An 18,494-nucleotide genomic window follows, 5' to 3' on the forward strand; every position below is an offset into this window, starting at 1 on the left:
GCTCTTCACCCTCTCGACGAGATCAGCTTCGAGGACAGAGGCATCCACAAGTCCGCTCTGCGTGTATTGGCATGATCTCCGATACAGCAGTTTGCGAACATTTTCATCATACTGAAGAACCATACTTAGAAAGCTATTTGAAGTATACAAACCTCTCGCTTGCAGCTTCCTTGGCGCCCTGGCAGCTTCCCCTACACCACGCGTGCAGCCATGGTGCCTGAAATAACCGGCGCTGCCTGAAATAACCGGCGCTGCCTGAAATAACCGGCGCTGCCTGAAATAACCGGCGCTGCCTGAAATAACCGGCGCTGCCTGAAATAACCGGCGCTGCCTGAAATAACCGGCGCTGCCTGAAATAACCGGCGCTGCCTGAAATAACCGGCGCTCCTAAACCCTAAACCCTAAACCCTAAACCCTAAATAGTAGTAGTTGAGTTTATTAGAATGCTAGGTAGTTTGCATGGTTTGTTATCACCTTGCACTATTCTAGTCTAACAGGGATCTCGTGACCTGGCAGTTCGGCCCGACTTGGCTGGCCCTTATGGCAGCCGTGCTTCTGCTCTGCTCCCTCCTCTGCTATACTTCAGTGGTCTTCCCCGGCCTCAGCCAGTGGAGTTTCCTCCGCCGGCCTTGGTCTGGGTCGTCCGTGCTTTCAACTTGTGTTGCTTCCTCGGCTCCGACACCCCTTGACGGTCTCGGCCGGCCTTCGGCCAGTGAGTGGATGAAGGATGGGTTGGTAGGTGGAATGCGTATGGGTCCCTGGGACTCACGTCCCTTCCCCGGGGCCTCGGTCCGGACCGGGCCCGAGAGCCCGGCCGGCCTCCGCCCGGCCTCCTCCTCCCGGCCCCCCTCCCCCCTCTCCCACCGGCTTACCTGCCCTTACCTTCGTTGCTTGCCCCATGTCCACCTCATTTATTTCTTCCTCCTTCCCCCCATGGGGCCAACAGCTCCGCTCCGCCTCTTGTCCACCTCTAAGACTTGACTCGAGCCTCAAGCGCGCGAGGGGCCTGCACCGGCCTCCTCCTCCTCGCCCTCGCCCTCCTCAGCCTCCATGTCGACTTCCTCCCTCATCATCAGCCGCAGTCGGTCTTGCTTGTCGACCTTGCCCGTGCAGCTCAACCCATGGTTCTCAGCAAATTTACTGATCGCAAGAAACAAGAGGCTTACAGATCGACTCTCGATGTCATCGCTCTCGGCCTCCTGCTCGAGCGCATCAGTCGCTGCTGCCCTTGGAGAGAAGGCGCTGCCCCTCCTCGCTGCCTTGTTCCCTTGCACCCGAGTCCAGCGCTGCTCGCCGAGGTACGCTCTGAGCTTTTCTTTCAACATGTTTCGCTTCGATCCCAGCGTCGGCGTGGCTGCCCAAGCTCCGAGCGTCATGAACTCCACGTTGCCCGGCGAGCAGAAGGTGTCATGCAGCTTCCCAACACTCTTGTCTAGCTCCAGAGAGATCGGCTTGCCAGCTAGCAGCTCCTCCTCTGATGTCTCCAAGAGCATCGTCGAGAGGTCGACCAAGACCTGTTGATCGACTGGCCCTGACGGCGACGCTGCTTCCATGGTGATCCTGTCGATGTCGCTGAGCTCCAGCCATCCAGCGCCTTGCTGCTGCCCTTGGGGCTCTTGGGCTTGCTCCTCGCTGCTCGGGCTCCTCTCCTCCTCATGCTGAGGCCCGTTGAGCTTGAACCCCACCGCTTCGAGCTTGACTTCCAGGATCCCTTCCAAGTAAAAGGGCATGTCGTCCATCAGGCGTCGAGCGTCTGCCTTGGTCGCCAGGGAGAGAGCTATCGAGCTTCCGTCCCAGCTGAGCGTGTCACGATCCTCCTCGACCTCGACGCTGACCGGCGTCACGCCTATCCTTCTTGCTAACTCCAACATGGCTCGCTTGACTCTCGTGATCGATGTGTTACCTCCTCCGCACAGCGCTTCCATCTCCTTCCTCGAGAAGCGGCCTGTGCTCATGCTTGACCTCGACTTGATCTGCACTCTGAAGCTGCTGCGCCCCGCATGATCTCTCTCGCGAAGTGCCCTCCTCTGCTTGGCGATCTTTCCCCTAGGAACGAAGGTGTCGGCTGTGAGCTCGACTGCAAACGTCTCTCTGAGCTTGGCGTCGTCGCTGATGAGAGTGAGATGCACCCCCTCCATCGCCTCGCTCTCTCTGAACGAGGCCAAGGTCTGCTCGCAACTTGCCGTCGAAGGCGAGCTGAGCACCCACTCCAGCTCTTTTTGCTGGAGAGTTCCCGTACTTGCCCCAACAGCGACATACGTCTTCGGGCTCGGCCCCTTGCGACCTCTCTGCCCAGCACCCTGCACGAGCATGCCTGCAAGCGGTTGTACCTCTGCGGCTGCAAGAGATTGCGAGAGCAGCTGAAATCGATAAATCTGAGCGATCTCGGCCGTCGACATTCCTCCGAGAGCTAGGAGCTGTGATAGCTCGGCAAGGCTCCCTCCCTTGCCCCCAGGTCCTCGCTTGGCTCGAAGCTTGAAGGACCGGTCGTGTGCTATGCTCACCTCTGTGGCTCGAAAGACTCTCCCTTCGATAGTGTATTCTCTCCTGCCTTCCCATAGCTCCATGGCTGCTTCATTCCGAAGGAAGGAGACGGTGACTGAGATGTCGTCTGCTCGTGCTATCTCAGGTCTGTAAGGTGCTTTCCACATGATGGCCTTGTCGACTCCATCGACTGAGTCTACCATGAGACCTAGGTCCATAAGCTTCGTTTTCAACTTTTCTTCTTGTCGAACAAACATCGAGGAAATCCCTAGGAGAGTCATGGAGATGAAGGAGGTCCCCTCGGTGCCTTCGGTGCCGATGTATGTCTCGACATTCTGCTTCTTGGCCTCCTCCATCTGTTGAATAAACCATGCTTTCGACTCTGAGCTCCATTCGCTCAGAGAGTCTTCAAACAGGTCGCGTCTCGCCTGCCGACATGTCGAGCGGATGGCTTCAGCGATAGCGTCGGGAGTGCATCCCCCCTCAGCTCTGCAAGCATAAGCTGTCCGACTATTCGGATAACGCTTGGTGAAGTTCTTCACCTTCTCGACGAGGTCGGCGGCCTCCTCGACGTGGCCTCCTGAGCGCTCACCCTGCGTGTATTGGCATGATCTCCGATACAGCAGGTTGCGAACGCTCTCATCATACTGTAGTACCATGCTTAGAAAGCTGTTTGAACTATATGAACCTCTTGCTCGCAGCTTCCACCGGTCCCCTTGCGCTCTCCCTACGCGCCGCAGGGCCGCATGCTCTTACTAAGGGCCGGCTGCTCTTACTAAGGGCCGGCTGCTCTTACTAAGGGCCGGCTGCTCTTACTAAGGGCCGGCTGCTCTTACTAAGGGCCGGCTGCTCTTACTAAGGGCCGGCTGCTCTTACTAAGGGCCGGCTGCTCTTACTAAGGGCCGGCTGCTCTTACTAAGGGCCGGCTGCTCTTACTAAGGGCCGGCTGCTCTTACTAAGGGCCGGCTGCTCTTACTAAGGGCCGGCTGCTCACCTTGGCCTTCGGTCGCCACCTACTCTTCCTCCCTTCAGCTTCCTCAGCCTCAGTCAGAAGAGTTGCCTCTCCTCACCTTGGCCTTCGGTTGCCTCCTACCTTCTCTCCTTACCTTGCTTACCTTGCTGGCTCGTCGGTTGCTCTTCGACTTCACCGTGTTGTCTTGCTTCAAGCTTAGCGCAGCTCAAGCTCGGTACGGGCTCGCCCCGTCTCCTTCCTCGCCCTCGCCTTGCTCTTGTTCCATGTCCGAGTCTTCTTCATCATCTTCCCTCATCTCCACCCGCAGTCGGTCCTTCTTGTCCACCTTCAGCGAGCAGGCCAGCACATGCATCTCTGCGAATTTACTCAGTGCTATGAACAGGAAGCTAAGAGATCGACGCTCTATGTCGTCGCTCTCCGCCTCCTGCAGCAGCTGCCGTTGCCCGTGGCGAGAACGCGCTGCCCCTCCTTGCCTTCTTGCTGTCTCCTTGCACGCGAGTCCACCGCTTAGGATTTAGGGTTTAGGTGAGAGTTTAGGAAAACTTGGACCAAGGATCAAGGAGAAAGAGAAAGCTTCAGATGAGTCAAGGGAAGAAGAGTAGAAGTTAGCAGTGGGCGAAGGGAGGAGTGTAGATGTTAGCAGGGGGCGAAGGGAGGAGTGTAGATGTTAGCAGGGGGCGAAGGGAGGAGTGTAGATGTTAGCAGGGGGCGAAGGGAGGAGTGTAGAAGTTAGCAGGGGGCGAAGGGAGGAGTGTAGAAGTTGGCAGGGGGCGAAGGGAGGAGTGTAGAAGTTAGCAGTGGGCGAAGGGAGGAGTGTAGAAGTTAGCAGTGGGCGAAGGGAGGAGTGTAGAAGTTGGCAGGAGGCGAGGAGAGATAACTGTAGTAGTTTGACTTATTCTTGATCAAATGGTCTCGAGGAAAGCGTTCTTGGTGTACAAACACTGCCTGATCAACCAACAGCCCTGCTGTGGCGGCCTCCTCTCCTGTATCACAAACACAGTCAGGAACAGCTTGTCATTACTTCTTCATCATGCTGCTCCCCTCTTCCCCTCTCCCCAGCTCACCTCCCCCTGCCTCTTATTTTTCACTCTCTCTCCTTTCTTCCGGCTGAGTTCTTCTCTCCAACCCCTCCACCTTTCTTCTCGCCTCCGCCACCCTACTTCATCTTCCCCTCCATCCTCGGTCCCCTCATCTTCTTTTACGCCACCTGCTCTAGGGTCCACAAGAATCGTCTCTTGTCACCATTCTTGGTTGTTATATGCGCGATCTGCGTGACGTCAGCAGCAGCAGCAGCAGCAGCATGCGTTACCTGAGTCGCGAGAGCTCCGCGAGTGGGGGAGGAGGGAAGGAAGTTCATGTCTTCTCGCTCGTACTTCTCGCATCTGACGAGGGACTGGAAGGTCGGGTTGGACGCGTACTTGATGAAGTGCTCAACCGTAGTCCCTCCTGCCCTGCTGTCGTCTCCTCCTACAGCCGACCTACACCAAAGGTTACCGGCACTGGTTCGAGAAGGAAGAAAAGAAACGACATGGAGAAGGAGAAGTTGGAGCAGCAGCAGCTTCACGAATTGGAGAAGGGAAGAGGAGGAGAGCCAGGAGGGGGAAAGACAGGAGAAGGAGGATGATGACACAGAGAGGCAGGAGGAGGAGGAGGAGGAGATTGAAGAGGAGAAGATTGAAGAGGAGGAGATTGAAGAGGAGAGGAGGAGATTGAAGAGGAGAGGAGGAGATTGAAGAGGAGAGGAGGAGATTGAAGAGGAGAGGAAGAGGAGGGGCAGGAGGAGGAGGCAGTAACCTGCACATGTTGTTGGAGAAAGCGAAGCATCTCTTGAGCCCGGCGTCTATCTCAGGGAAGTCGTTGTGCTTGAGCCCTTCAAGGATGTAATACATCACTTCCTCCGCTGAGAACTCCGGGCTCGGTTCCATCGGAAGCTTGCTAACATGCACCAGACTGTCGCCGTCACGCTGGGGCAAGCAAGCAACTATCGTTCTGGTTCCGACATGCCCGCGAGCTGGGAGCATCGGGGAGCGCCATGCTGGTTTCATAGCCCAAGGAAGTCTAGCAAGACCTGGCGCTTGAAATGCCCAGGACTCAACAACCATGAAGAAGTGGGCAAAAACAAAGAACGCTGTTGTTTGACATGTCTGAGACAAAGATATTGTGAGGAGACGAGTCATATCAGTTGTCAAGGTAACAAAGACGAATCGGGTGAGCTTTTGATGACGCTGCAGATGAAGCCGTGGCGCTGATGCTGGTGATCTAGCAGTGACTTGTCGGTGTTATGCGGACGATCTATATGTGGCAAGTGAGCTGGTCAGTTCAATAGGCTAGACGTACACTTCTGGAGAGGGAACGAAACGTTCCAGCGCTGGGGTGTTGTGAGGAGTGAAAGGAGGAGGAGGAGGAGGAGGAGGAGGAGGAGGAGGAGGAGGAGGAGGAGTACCTAGCAGCACTGTCAGGAGTAGTCGAAATCAAGTCGAAATTCTTTATGTGTATACTAGCTGGTGGACACGGCGTTGCTTTTGCCATTCTAGTACGATATATACACAAGTTTTATAAATTCTTGGTACAAGCTAAAATGTTATATCGATCCGACGTAGGCCGCTGGATGTCCAAGTGATGGGAGCGGAGAAGGAGAGCCAGGAGTCGAACAAGAAAGATTGCTCGGAACTCAAGGTAGCCCCTACTTGTATCTCCCTCTCTCCTCCTCCTCTCCCCTCCCCCCTTTCCTTCCTCCTTCCCTCTCTTCTCCCTATCCTCACTCCCATCCTTCCCTCCCCTCTCTCCCCTCCCCCCTCCTTCCTCACTTCCTCCCTTCTCCCTATCCGCTCTCCCTCTCTACCTCCCTCCCTCTGTCTTCTTGCCTCGATGAAATCCACTCACATCCATCCTGCTGCCATGGCTCCATGCCTCAACGCCTAGCTCTGCACTACCTGGTTACCCGTGCCCATTCCCCAGCGCTTTGATTCCAAAATGTAGTTTTCTAAAGCGTTACAACCGATGCAGAAGATGTACGAGGCGTGCTTTAGGAACTGGTACACAGACAAGTTTCTTCGTGGAGTCACCACCCCTGCTTGCCAGGATGAATGGGAGGTCTGAGTAGGGGTTACTTTAATGCTTGTTTTGAAGCCGTGAGCAGGATTATAGGGAATGCATGGTCGAGAGCTTGAAGTCTAAGAATCTGAGCCACTTGATCGATCGATAATGGTATAATGTTTCTGTGATGATGAGTAGCCGGGTGTCATTCAGGCTCTCAATAAAGTAGAATCCTCACACAGAACGATGATTGCAGTCGCCATATCAATGTACTTCGAGATATGCTGTTTGCGGAATCTTTGATCAATCGTTGGGCTGCGGAATCGAAGGAGGATGACTAGGAAAACTACACGAGGGCTCGCAATGAAGGACCCAATGCACGGTACTGCGATGAAGTTCTGAAGCAGAAGAAGAGCTAAAGCAAGATACAACAATGCAGAGATTCCTGCAAAGTAGCTGAAGCATGGAGAGTGAGATTACAGCAACTTACAATCGAACTTGATGGTCATCTTGAAGGCACATCGCAAGGAATCAAGACAATTGAAGTGACAAGGGTAAACAAGTTTCAATCTCAGCAAGACTTTCATCAATCATTACGAGAGTCTCTCGATTCGGATACATATCTTTTGTCATCCCTTCTTGCCAGCGTTCCCCATAGCTGGTACGCAGAATTGATCTGTCTGTGTCTTCGCCTTCTTCTGCTTCTCTGAGACAAGAAGGTTCAGTCGGGTGGCCGCCTGGTTCTCCGGCTCCATCTCTAAAATGCTCCTGGAGTCCCGTTCCGCCTCCTCGTAGTGACCCAGCTCCAGGTTCGCTTGCGCTCGCCTGAATTTCGCCTTGATCATGTTCGTTCGGATCGCAAGCGCTTGACTGCAGAACGCGATAGTTTCGTTGTACTTGGCCCGCTTGTAGCACACGGTGGCTCTATTCGTCAGCAGTAGAGCCCTTTCGTCCCCCACTATCCGCCGATGCTCCCTCGAGCCCTCACCCTCCTCACATAGCAGGAGGTCAAAGGCGCTTTCATAGAAGTTGTTAGCTTTCTCGTACTCGCCCGACGTGAAGAATTCGTTTCCTCGCTCTCGGCGTATCTTGACGTGGCGCATCAGGTCCTCGAACTCCATGCTCCACGACGGTTTGACGTTGAAGATTTGACACTCCCACAAGATGTGCTCGGACTGCCCGAGCTCAGGCAGCAGAGGCTTCTGACTTTGACCGACGCTCCTCGCTATCTCACCGGAGATATCGATCAAAGCGTGCTGCCCCTCCTTGAGATGTAGTAGAGCGTCCTCAATGTACTCGCCCAAATCTCCGTGTCCTACTATGACGCTGAAGTTTCGAGAAGGCATGAAGACGTGACCTGCAGACGTTGACCCCTGCCAAGCACGTCAGCTCTTGTTAACGCTCGCCAACTCCCTAAGAGACTCACATGTAGCACGAGTGTGACGATGGACAGGTCTTGTATGTACATGAGAAATGACAGAGGAGCTCCGATGATCTTGACGTTCACTGCTTCTAACTTGTCGCTCTGAAAGAGTTCAAGCTTGACATCCCAGTCGACAAGCTCGACGTAAAACTCCAACTCGGCATATGGGAGGTCTGGACAATAGCTAGCGCAATGCCGTGAGGTAGTCTGTCCGACAGCTCTCTGTAGTCGTGACGAGTCCTTGTGTGATTCAAAAGATATTCCTTGAATTTCGTCCGGGCAACGACTCTGAAATCAAGAGGGTCAATAGCATGAAAGAGTTTCATAGGAGCTACATCGCGAATTCTCTGATCAGCCCAGTCACACCTTGACCAGGACCCTGTCTCCGCAGTGCATCTGCTTCAATGCAGACTCGATGGCTTTGATGGGTGAGGGCAACTTGCCAAGATGAGACGATTGCTCGTACACCATTTCACTGTACATGACACCCATGTGTGCGAACTCTTTCACATGATCCAAGCGTGACTCCGGCGGACGGCTCACCGTAAAACAATGATTGGACGGTGCGACACTGTGGAGAGTCCTCAAGAGGCTCCTCGCACTGCGGCAGGCTCTCAGGCCCGAGGAGTCCTCAGTGGCCCAGGCTGACTCGGATTGTCCTCGTTCTGATCTTCACTGATAGTAAGTTATCAGTACTGTATGATGATCAGCTTTACTCAAAGTCACGTTGCTGAGTTAAAGATCAGCTGGCAGTGCGACCGACAGTACGATGGAGTCCTGAGGGTCAAGAGGCTCCCGAGTCGACTCTGACTCGGAGTCAGAGTCCGATCCGGCGACCGGCAGTCTCCTGGCTGATTGTCCTCACGGTTCTGATCTTCAATAGTAAGTTAGGTTTGGTTCTCGCTGTCTTTTCTCTTCTCGCCGTTTGGCCAGTGCGACAGTGTCAGGGCCGGCGGCGGGGTCAAGCCGGCCTCCTCGACTGAGTGACTCTCCTGATTGTCCTCGTACTGATTTTTAACTTAACTTTGAGTAAAGTTATCATTACTGTATGAACATCAGCTTTACTCAAAGTTAAGTTAGTTTTTAGCTAGTGTATAGAGTGGCCCGTCGGGTCCCCGATGGATGCCGCAGTGCTGTGCTCGGAGTCGGGATATGCCGGTCAGTTATTTTACGCCGGGGGCCGAGGGTCCGATCGGAAGTCGGAAGGGTTTCACAGCACTTTCAAAATGAACCGAAAGTGTACCGTAAGTATACAAAAACAGTTTTAAGACTTGAAATTGATTTCAATAAGTGTACCGAAGATTTTCAGTTCTGATGATTGAAATTTAATTTACTTAAAATAAAATTCTGTTTTTTTTATTTAATTTGGAGGTACCGAAAGTGATTCAGCATAGCATAAAATGATTTATTTTAGTTCAAAAGCTCCACTTTTAGGACCCTACCACACACCTCCCCCAACTTGTGCACTTCCGAGTCACGTAGTCATCGAGTTACATCTGTGAAGATGACCCCTCCTCTTGCGCCACCTGTTGAGGGTATGGATCAGGGTACGGACCCCCCTACCCTCTGAGTCCCGTTGCTTGCTAAATGGAACACCCACCCACCCACCATCGCTCCTGCCGAATTTCGTACACCCTCGGCTTGGTACATAACCTGCAAAAAGATTACTACCCTACCATTTATCGGAGCTTCAATAACCCCACCCCCTTTTGCAATTATCTAATACCGGAACAAAGTATGGTAGGGGTATATACCCTGCTAATCAAGTTGACAATGCCTAATGTTCACTTTTGTCCATCCACCCCTACCATCTAGTCGAATCAGATATCCTATTCCGTACCTGACTTGCCAGTACCCCATGCTTCCGCAAGAGTCGCAGAGTGATATCTAGAGGTAGGGTACCTGTTGGAATCCCGAGAATGCCGAGTCGTCGTCTTTCCTCAACATCTTTTTTGAAAACTGTACCACTACCCCTCCATTGAAGCCCAGTCCTTGATATGGAATGATATCTACCCCTATCAACAGAGATACAAACACATCAATGGGGGGTACATATCCGTGAAATTGAATCACCCACCGTACCAGAAGAGAGCCATGGATCACGCACCCCCTACCCCCTCCTCAATCATCCGAGCACCTTTCTCTGGTATTTCACTACGTGGACCCAACACGCTCTTCCTGTTCCACGTTCCGTCGCTCCCCTTGACCCTGAGCAGCCTTGTTGATCGCATCATCGCGCCTTCCTCCTTCTAGCGTCATGCAAGTCTGCTCCCTCCCTCTTCTTCCCTCCCTGCTGCCACTTGCTGCAGAACTTAAACCTATGAGTATTGCGGACCAACAGCTCTCGGCGATCCAAAATCAAATATCGCAGCTCCAAGCTCAAAGCTCTGTTCAATTCCTCCAGTCACAGCTGCTACAGCAGGAAAAATGCTCACCTTCACCATGCTCATCCGTTCAAGAGGAAAACTCAGACCCTATAGCTGAAGCGATCAAGACCTTGAACTCTAGGCCCAATCGATCATCGAGGGAACATAAGAAGTTGACCTTAGCAGAGAAACTTGAAATCATTCGATGCCACGAGACAAAAATTTTCTCTCAGACGCGCCTGGCTGAGCGTTACGGCAAGAGCAGATCTGCCATATCAAAGCTTTTGCAGCCGGACAATGTGCGAAAGTTGAAAGAGCTTGCTGGTGCTGGAGTCACGACCAAGATGAAAAGATGCTCCTCGGCCCACCACCCTGAGTTGGAGAGAAAAGTGCACGAGTTTTTCAAGACAGTTGGGCGTAATGATCCCGCCTGGAGGTTCAAGTTGTGTATGTTCGCTGAAAAGACAGCGATCAATCTGGGAATATCTGGTTTCAAGGCCAATCCTGGATGGTGCTTCAGATTCCTTCAACGACACGGCTTTGTTTCATCTACAGAAACGCCGGAGGACTGTATGACAGAGAGTTTGGTGAAGCAGGAGGTGGAATCTCAAACCAGCACGCCAGATATGGGAGGAGAGTTCAGCGCATTCCAAACCGTGAGGAGCATAGCCCCTCCCAACCTCATCAACTTGAACGCTGGAAACGCTGAGTTGCCGTTGCTTCCAAGCCTGTCGGCTATACTTCCATTGGTTCTGAATATGCAAAGAAGAATCTCATAGACGCGGATACATAACGCGAAAATTTAATTGAGATTGTGCTATATGTACATCTAAGAACATGAAGTGAATTTAACACTTTCAATCATCACAAATTTCAGTAAAATTGCTTTGCTACTAGATAGTTGTCTATGTAAGAGCGTCTGCCAACTTCCAACTTGCAATTTGTCAATGGAATTCAGCCTAAGCTCTTTTCAGCTCCTCTGCCAGGCTATCTCTTCGTCGCCCCCCTTCCCCCTCGTTCCCCTCTACCTCTTCGCCTGCCTCTACATCCTCGTCTCACCTCCTTCCCATTTTAGCCCTTCTCCCTTCCCTCCTCCTCCCTCTCCCCTCCAGGTCTCTCTGTTCCCAGCTCATAGTCATGTGATTTTCCACTCCAACTCTCCTTCCCTTAATTCCACGCCCCTATCCCATGCTACCCCATCATCCTCCGCTAACCTCATGCTGCCCCATCCTGCTTCCTCTCTCTCACTGTTTTCCTGGCTCACTCGCCATCTACATGCGCTCTTGCTCAGAGTCGCGGCCTTTCTCTCCTTTCCTCTCAGTGAGTCAGTAAAGGCTGTTCCTCATACAGCACCAGCCACTACCCCCCTGCCGAAGAAAAAAGTATCCCAGGTGGTGGGGGGGGGTAGCTGCAGAGGGCGGGAGCGCATGCATTAATTAGAGGAATGGATCAAGGCGGGAAGAGGGGAGGGGAAATGAGAGAGAAGGGAGGCGGACGAGGTGGATGACGACACATGAGTGTATGAGGGAGGCATAGACGTTGCAGGCGTTCAGAGTTCTCACTGGTAGAAGGAAAGAGATCAGGAATGTTGGGAAGCAAGAATCAAAGGCCCTGTTCTAAATGCGAGACAAAGGGCTAGGATCACATATGTTGTTGTGTCGTTGAATACTTGTCTGGCTAGTTGTCTTCTCATCCTTACGTGATAAAGTTTTCACAAACCTCAAATGAGCAGGCAGGCTGAAAGGATTGACCAATATGTCGAGAAGTGAAACAAAGGATTAGTTTAAGCGAGAAGATGGAAAAAGCACTTATGCCCTCATCTTGATAAGGAGACTATTGTATTTGTGTAGGATGTTTCAGACCATGTTGTATTTATGTATGTTGTTTCAGATCCAGCGGTATTCTTGTGTGTGATCTATGATTTTGCATCAGCAGGTTTCCATGGACGCTTCTTGGAGCACGCCTGCATCGTCAGGAATCCGCGTTCCGCGTGCAGACGCGTCAATGTCAGTGGATTTGGGCACGCCGTATCATAGCTGGCGCGAGGGACAGGAAGCAGATTTGACGTACAGGATCATGAGCAAATCTCCCGCATATTCCCCGTTTCACACCAAAGACAATGTGACCGGTATGGAGGAGGATAAAGAGCATCAGGAAGTAGGGGATCAGGCGGCAGATTACTTGGAGGAGGATTGGATGCATCCAGTCGCGGACCTGTACAAGTCCACCGCACGAGATCTTGATGCTACCGAGAATCCTTTGCAGGTTGCCCAGCCATTGTCAGAGTTTGTCATGCAGGCGCTCGACTTCCACCTGGCGCAGATGGAGGGCAAAGACTCCTTGTATTCAGCCATCGGTCGCCTGTTTCTGCTTCTCCACTTCCTCTTCTATGACACGGCAGGATCGTCCTACCTATGGCCACTTTCGCCTCTGAGAAATGTGCAAACGAAGGCAGCGGGGTTTTCCGAACTTGAGTCAATGCTTTACCCACCATCGTCAATGATCATCGCAGGTGCGTCAGGAAAAGGATTGAGGAGTTGAGGGTCTTATGAAGAGACATTTGTCGTGACTCTGCTTTTGGTCAGATGACGACAGTTTCGATCCTGCTCTCTGCCACCTCCGGAGGATTTTGTTCTGGCTCGAAAGCGACTGTGTTGGGATCAAAGAGCTAGAGGAGCAGCTGGATCAGTGGTTTCGTGGGATCAGCGGCATGCGGTCGGACTCAAAGAAGCTTGAGTTCTCAGAAGAGCTTCTCACCCTTCAGGGCTGCTCCTCTCAATCGGCGCTAATCAGCATGACGTCCATGAGTGAGAATGTTGCGAGACCACCTGGCCATGACTGAGCTTCTTCTTAGTATTCTGGCACATACGGCGGGGCGAGCTTGTGATGGCACAGGAGAGATGTCGGAAATGCTCCGGCACCACCGACGCGTACAAGGAGGCAAGTTTGTGAAGTTTGTGCCTGGGCCTTTTGTCCGAAAAATGATCGCGATTATTCAGGGAGGAAAGTTATGGTGGAAGGCTGCGATGCTCGAGCCATCGGTTTTTTACTTTGAGCCGTCCCAGGTTTACTTTCTCGCTTTGTTTGGCCGACCTCATTGATGCCAATAGATGGCATGTATGCGAAACTCAAAATATGCCGAATGGCATCAAATCAAATCGTTGGATGACTGCGAAGAGGGATCCATTCAGGTCATAATTCTTGCTTTTTGTTACCTTCCTGTATGTTGTTTCTTCATCTTCGCATAAATTTCCAAATTCATGTTTGCCTCCCTTTGCTGTTCGGATGACTTGGTCGCAGAGTCTCCAGAACGCTTCACAATTTGGCAACGAAAAGATTTCGCCGCAAGCATGGAAACGCTTCAGGAGTGTGTGCCAATCCAAATATCGATCGCTTGCTGTACAAGAGCAACAGGTAAAGAAACAGCAGAACCTTGATGTTTGTTGTTCATCCTTGTCGTTGCTTGCAGATACGAAGGTCCAAGGACAAGTCGGAATTCATGCTGCATGCGCACGATCGAGCAATCTTTGCTGTAATGGCTGGAGTTTGGCCTGGGCTGCAGACAGACTTACATGACGGTATGGGAGGGAGAGAGAGAGATGACATGAGACAAGAGCTACGAGAAGCCAAGGTGCTTTCAGCAACCTCCCTGCACGGCCAAGCCCTAATCAAAACGACAGATCCTAAGCCGATGGGAGGATGAGCTGTGGTTTGACTTGCGAAGAATATTTGTTGAACAGGTCAAGAATTCGATCGATTGCTAACGAATTGAATGACGGGGACTCACTGCAGACAAGGAAGCTGCTGGAAGAAGATCACAGTGAGTCGATCATGCGGCAGGTCTAGTGGCTCTAGATGTTTGTGCATCATCTTACTCTCAAGGCAGATAAGCGATGCGGTCAGGCAGGCGGGCAATGTGTCGCAAGAGTACGACGAGTTTGTTTCGCGGACGAGAGAAGGGGACAAACGACATAAGCTGGTCAACACAATCGCTGAGATTCAAAGACAAGTCATCGCCCTCGATCTTCACGGTCTCTTTGCCGAGCTCGACAAGTTGACAGCGTTGGAATCTCTGGAGCGGCGATCACAGGAAGGCACGTCAAGCTCGCAGATGACAAGCTTGGCTGCTCATCTCGCCGTCTACTTCAAGACAATGCTCTTCATCCAAGGAGGGCAAACCTTGTCGTCCAAGGGCGCAGATCCTGAGAAAGCCTCATGGCATGCGGAGCTTGTTGATGTTCTACGAAAGATCGACCTGGTTGGTGGATTTTGATTTGGCTTCATCTGCATGTTCTTAGGTTTTATGGTCTAATGTTGTCTGCTCAACAGATATTGGAGCGGCACGTGGAAATGCTCATTGCTTGTCAAAGCTGGCAAGAAGTACCTTTGATTCTTTCCGTCACGCTAAACCATCTGGTAAGAGGAGAATAACAAGAGATGGCTTGCTGAGACGCCTCGCAGGTGTTCCCATGCCGTGCTAGGCCATTTGCAGAAGCATTCAATCGGGTGGTCCAACAAATGGCGCAAGAGAATGAAGCCAGAGTTGAGCGCCTGAGCATTCTGGTAGACTTGCTCGACTCTCTGTAATACTCTTATTACTTTGTCAGTTTTTGACCTCAGTAGAACAAAACGTCTCAGATTCTTCGGTGACAGATGCTGCCACTGTTGACGTTGGAAAATTGATTCGATTTAACAGTCAAGAAGAGATCTAATCAAGCAGATGGAGTTTTGGTTGGGGAGCGAAAGACTGAAGAAGACTGGAGAGGTGACTTTCTTGTGCTGGCTGTCTTGTGCTCTGAACTATCCAATATGTCTCGTCTACCTGTTTTTTTCCTTGTACTCCGAGGTTGAGTGTTTGCTCCTAGGAAGTAGCCGGCCAACTTGAAACTGGTTTGGGCCTCGACGTTGGTGAGAGGCTGAAAGAGATCTTTCTGCACACAAAGCAAAGTTTCCAAGCGATACACAAGGTGCTGTCGTGGCAGCTCGGGAAGTTTTCTGAACATGGTGGGACATGCCAGGCGCACGCATTCTTGTTGTCCTACTTTGCCGCAGAGAAGGAGATTGAAGGTTTCGAGGTAGTGCCGACTCGACTGCTGGGCCCTAATACCCACCTGCCAGGTTCGTCTATTGTCGTCAAGCTGATCGAGCTTGTGGCACCGAGAGAGACTGGGGACGCCACTGACGTGACAGAAGAGCTTGAAGTGATCACGCCTGACAATCGATGCAGTATGGACACTTCGGATCTCAAGAGTTTGAAAACTGCAAAGCACAGGCAATTCGAGGGCTTGTTTTGTGTGGCGTGACCGTTTTGTCAGCTTGTTTCCAACTTCAATCTCCTTGCCGACTACGAGGAAAAAGTTCTCAAGGAAGCCTTTGCGGAGAAGGAGGCAGGAGATAGTTTGCTCTTCGAGTACGAGAGAGAGCGGTCAAGGAGGACGCAACATGCCTTCTACGTGTATGTGCTCCCGAGCTTTTCGATTCTATTGAGCTTGTTTGCTGCAGTGAAGAGCTGGGAAGGGAAGTGGCCGCCTGCCTCCCGCGAGGATCCAGTGACTAACCTCTTTCTCCCCGAGCACCTCTGATGCACGCGTGGACAGATCTTGACGTGAGCATCGCACATTCAAGCTTCTCAGCGCGACAGACACAAGTGGCGAGTCACTCGCCTCTCGTAAGAGCAGCCGGCTTGTACTCGAGCTCCTTCCGAAAGGTCTCGATGCGCAAGAGCGAGTGGCGTGGGAGTGACGTGGAAGAAGTTGCATGAGGTGCTGTCAAGGGTGAAGGAGCAATCCAAAGACATCAGTACCCTGTTTTTCTACGTCAAGCAGGTGCCTCCTCCTCCTCCTGCCTCCCCTCCCCCCCGTCTCCCCCTCCTACTGTCTTGTCCTCCCCTCCCTCAAAGGCAAATGACTTTTGAGTAGCTCGCGCGGCTTTGCGTTTGGAGTGCGCTGTCAGACATCTTTGATCAAGAGATCGGGAGGTGACATGGATCAACGACAGTGAGGCCTCTGACTCGCTCGCAGCTTGCGCTTGTGGGAGTCGAGTCGTGATCGCTTATCACATGTATGAGGAGGACACGCCTGAGGGCGAACGTGGGGGGAAGAGGAAGAAAGCAGGGAGGGAGAGGGGGAAGTAGACTAATGATGATGTTGAACAGCGAGAGGTGGAGCGGCTCGATTCGTATGCCTTCGTTCATATGTACAGGTGGAGTTACATGCATGTCAAGCGAATTCTCAAGATCATCTCGCAGGATTCTTGTTGTGTTGCACTTGCGCCCTGTGTGGACCCAACTGGACGCAATCACGACCAGCGACGAGAAGGTGTGTCTTGTGTGTGGTTGAATCTCATCGGACTTCACCATTGTCATCTATTCTCACCATGTCTTCTTCGACCGCATTCTCATGGCTTGTCGTCCTCAGGCGCTGCCTACTTTCAACGAAGTCTTGCAGCCTTTGGTCAACAAGTAGCTGCTCTCGCTTGCCTTGTCTTGCCGCTCTTAACACCGCAGCAGGTTGATCGGGTATCAAGTGAATGACGAAGGTCTCATCGTCAGCCCGTGGTGAGTCCAACACGAGAGCCTCTCGCTATGACGGGCCGGCAGGTCAAGCTCCTACGTCAAGATCTGCGGCCTTCTCAGCCAAGTTCGGCGACAGAACGGCCTTGACGATTCAAGGTAGGAGAAGTAGAAGAGCATTGTCTTGAAGTCCCGCTTTCCAGTCTCTCACTCTCATCAGATGGAATGCCCTCTGCCTGGGGTTGGCAAATGTCATCGCATCCGAAACTACCGAAGTTTACAAGTGAGAACCCGACTGTGCTTGTCAGGGTCTTGCCTTTCCTTGCCTTGCCTTGCCTTGCCTTGCCTTTCCTTGCCTTGCCTTGCCTTGCCTTGCCTTGCCTTGCCTTGCCTTGCCTTGCCCTTTTTGTCTTGTTCTAGCATTTCTGGTAGTTGTGTTCTATGTCCTTTCATTTGGTTGTGCTTTGCTCATGTTCTCTTGTGTTTTTGTGCCTTGTCATGTTTTTGTCTTTGTGTTGCTTGTATTCGCCCTGCTCGTCTGTTCGCCTCATCTGATTGCGACGGCAGGGACTTGGCAGATGGCTGTCTCGATGCTCTTCTGCGAAACGACTGGGCGCTGGCGTCCCTCAATCTCTGGTGTAGCAACGAATGAAGGCAGTCTGAGACGTCTATCTGAATACATCCCGCCGCTGAATCTCCCTTGGTGCTTGATTTGAGCAGAGCTGATTGCTAGTTTATCGTTCATCTTCAATGTCAGTCCCTTGATTGTCAGCACGATTGCTCTCAGGATTTGTGCACTTCTCAGCTTCTTACTCATTCTCAGATACTTACTCATTCTCAGCCTCTTCCTCATTCTCAGCTTCTTCCTCATCCTCGGCTTCTTCCTTCTTCTCAGCTTCTTCCTCATTCTCAGCTTCTTCCTCATTCTCAGCTGCTGTGATATTATCACCATCCTCTTCATGTTCAGCTTCTTCGTTATCAGCCTCCCCTCCAAGGATTCTGCCGTCGACTGCGTGTCTGTCGTCTGCTGACTCTTTCTCTGTTGTCTCCTCCTGCTCACTTGCTTGGGCAGCGTCTGTGAGCACTTTCAGCGTTCGAGCAGAGAGTTCGTGGGAGGGACCGGAGGGTTTACTGGGATCGGCAGGCTGTTTCTCTTTGCCTTTCTTCATCTCCTTGAGCGCTTGTAGTCCCTTGGCACTTGTCAGGGTCCCCTCAAGGGTTCTTGTACCTCTACCTCTTTAAACCGCTTCGCTTGTGCTCGACTTGTTCTCCGAATCTCATGCCAACTCACACGAGCAGCAACGACTTCTTCATCACCTTGCTCTTCACCTTGGTCGGTTTCTCCACCACCGGGTAAATGATGTTCTGCGTGTATAAGTCAAGGGCATGCTCGAAGTCAGCTGTGCTTTCCTTGATGTTCAGATCCCTCGCCCACTGGGTAGGCGTCAGGTTTGCGTCATCTGCTCGAAGTGTCAGGGGTCGAAGGTCAGGCAAGCGTCACCTCGAAGGTTCTTCTTGGCTTGGTGGTTGACCAAAGAGATCACTACCTCCTCGTGCCCTCCTCGCGCGTCAGACGGACAAGATAGTCAACTGCCTTCACCTTTCTTGGCGGCCCAATGCAAGGGAGTCTCATTCATCGATCCTTGCTGTGCCAACATGAGCCCTCACTCCCTCCCTCCCTCCCTCCCTCCCTCCCTCCCT

General features: G+C 52.2%; 6 protein-coding genes across 6 annotated transcripts; 3 read left to right on the forward strand and 3 right to left on the reverse strand.

Annotated features, from left to right (window-relative positions):
- Positions 1 to 989: 989 nt before the first annotated feature.
- On the reverse strand, positions 990 to 3,143 carry GUITHDRAFT_121332 (hypothetical protein; the record flags this gene model as incomplete). Its single annotated transcript, XM_005819400.1, has 1 exon — positions 990 to 3,143. One exon carries the CDS (start codon positions 3,141 to 3,143, stop codon positions 990 to 992), a length of 2,154 nt encoding a protein of 717 aa, XP_005819457.1.
- A 1,216-nt stretch (positions 3,144 to 4,359) lies between these two features.
- Positions 4,360 to 5,478, reverse strand: GUITHDRAFT_148590 (hypothetical protein; the record flags this gene model as incomplete). The annotated part of the gene is made up of 4 exons (XM_005819401.1): positions 4,360 to 4,440; positions 4,665 to 4,724; positions 4,767 to 4,935; positions 5,252 to 5,478. The coding sequence occupies 4 exons, from the start codon at positions 5,476 to 5,478 to the stop codon at positions 4,360 to 4,362; spliced, it is 537 nt and encodes a 178-aa protein (XP_005819458.1).
- A 1,752-nt stretch (positions 5,479 to 7,230) lies between these two features.
- Positions 7,231 to 7,578, reverse strand: GUITHDRAFT_39849 (hypothetical protein; the record flags this gene model as incomplete). The annotated part of the gene is made up of 1 exon (XM_005819402.1): positions 7,231 to 7,578. A coding segment is annotated over one exon (348 nt), but the record flags the coding sequence as incomplete, so codon positions are not given.
- Positions 7,579 to 10,173: 2,595 nt separating this feature from the next.
- GUITHDRAFT_148592 (hypothetical protein) lies at positions 10,174 to 11,061 on the forward strand (the record flags this gene model as incomplete). The annotated part of the gene is made up of 1 exon (XM_005819415.1): positions 10,174 to 11,061. The coding sequence occupies one exon, from the start codon at positions 10,174 to 10,176 to the stop codon at positions 11,059 to 11,061; it is 888 nt and encodes a 295-aa protein (XP_005819472.1).
- A 1,138-nt stretch (positions 11,062 to 12,199) lies between these two features.
- Positions 12,200 to 13,124, forward strand: GUITHDRAFT_121336 (hypothetical protein; the record flags this gene model as incomplete). Its single annotated transcript, XM_005819403.1, has 3 exons — positions 12,200 to 12,638; positions 12,684 to 12,794; positions 12,868 to 13,124. The coding sequence occupies 3 exons, from the start codon at positions 12,200 to 12,202 to the stop codon at positions 13,122 to 13,124; spliced, it is 807 nt and encodes a 268-aa protein (XP_005819460.1).
- Positions 13,125 to 16,313: 3,189 nt separating this feature from the next.
- Positions 16,314 to 17,445, forward strand: GUITHDRAFT_156314 (hypothetical protein; the record flags this gene model as incomplete). Its single annotated transcript, XM_005819404.1, has 8 exons — positions 16,314 to 16,342; positions 16,437 to 16,483; positions 16,530 to 16,599; positions 16,699 to 16,742; positions 16,791 to 16,838; positions 16,881 to 16,952; positions 17,014 to 17,076; positions 17,361 to 17,445. Exons 2-8 carry the CDS (start codon positions 16,476 to 16,478, stop codon positions 17,443 to 17,445), a joined length of 390 nt encoding a protein of 129 aa, XP_005819461.1. The 5' UTR covers positions 16,314 to 16,342; positions 16,437 to 16,475.
- Between the last annotated feature and the right edge of the window lie 1,049 nt (positions 17,446 to 18,494).

Source organism: Guillardia theta (genome assembly GCF_000315625.1).
Source record: "Guillardia theta CCMP2712 unplaced genomic scaffold GUITHscaffold_225, whole genome shotgun sequence".
Taxonomy (NCBI): Eukaryota; class Cryptophyceae; order Pyrenomonadales; family Geminigeraceae; genus Guillardia; species Guillardia theta.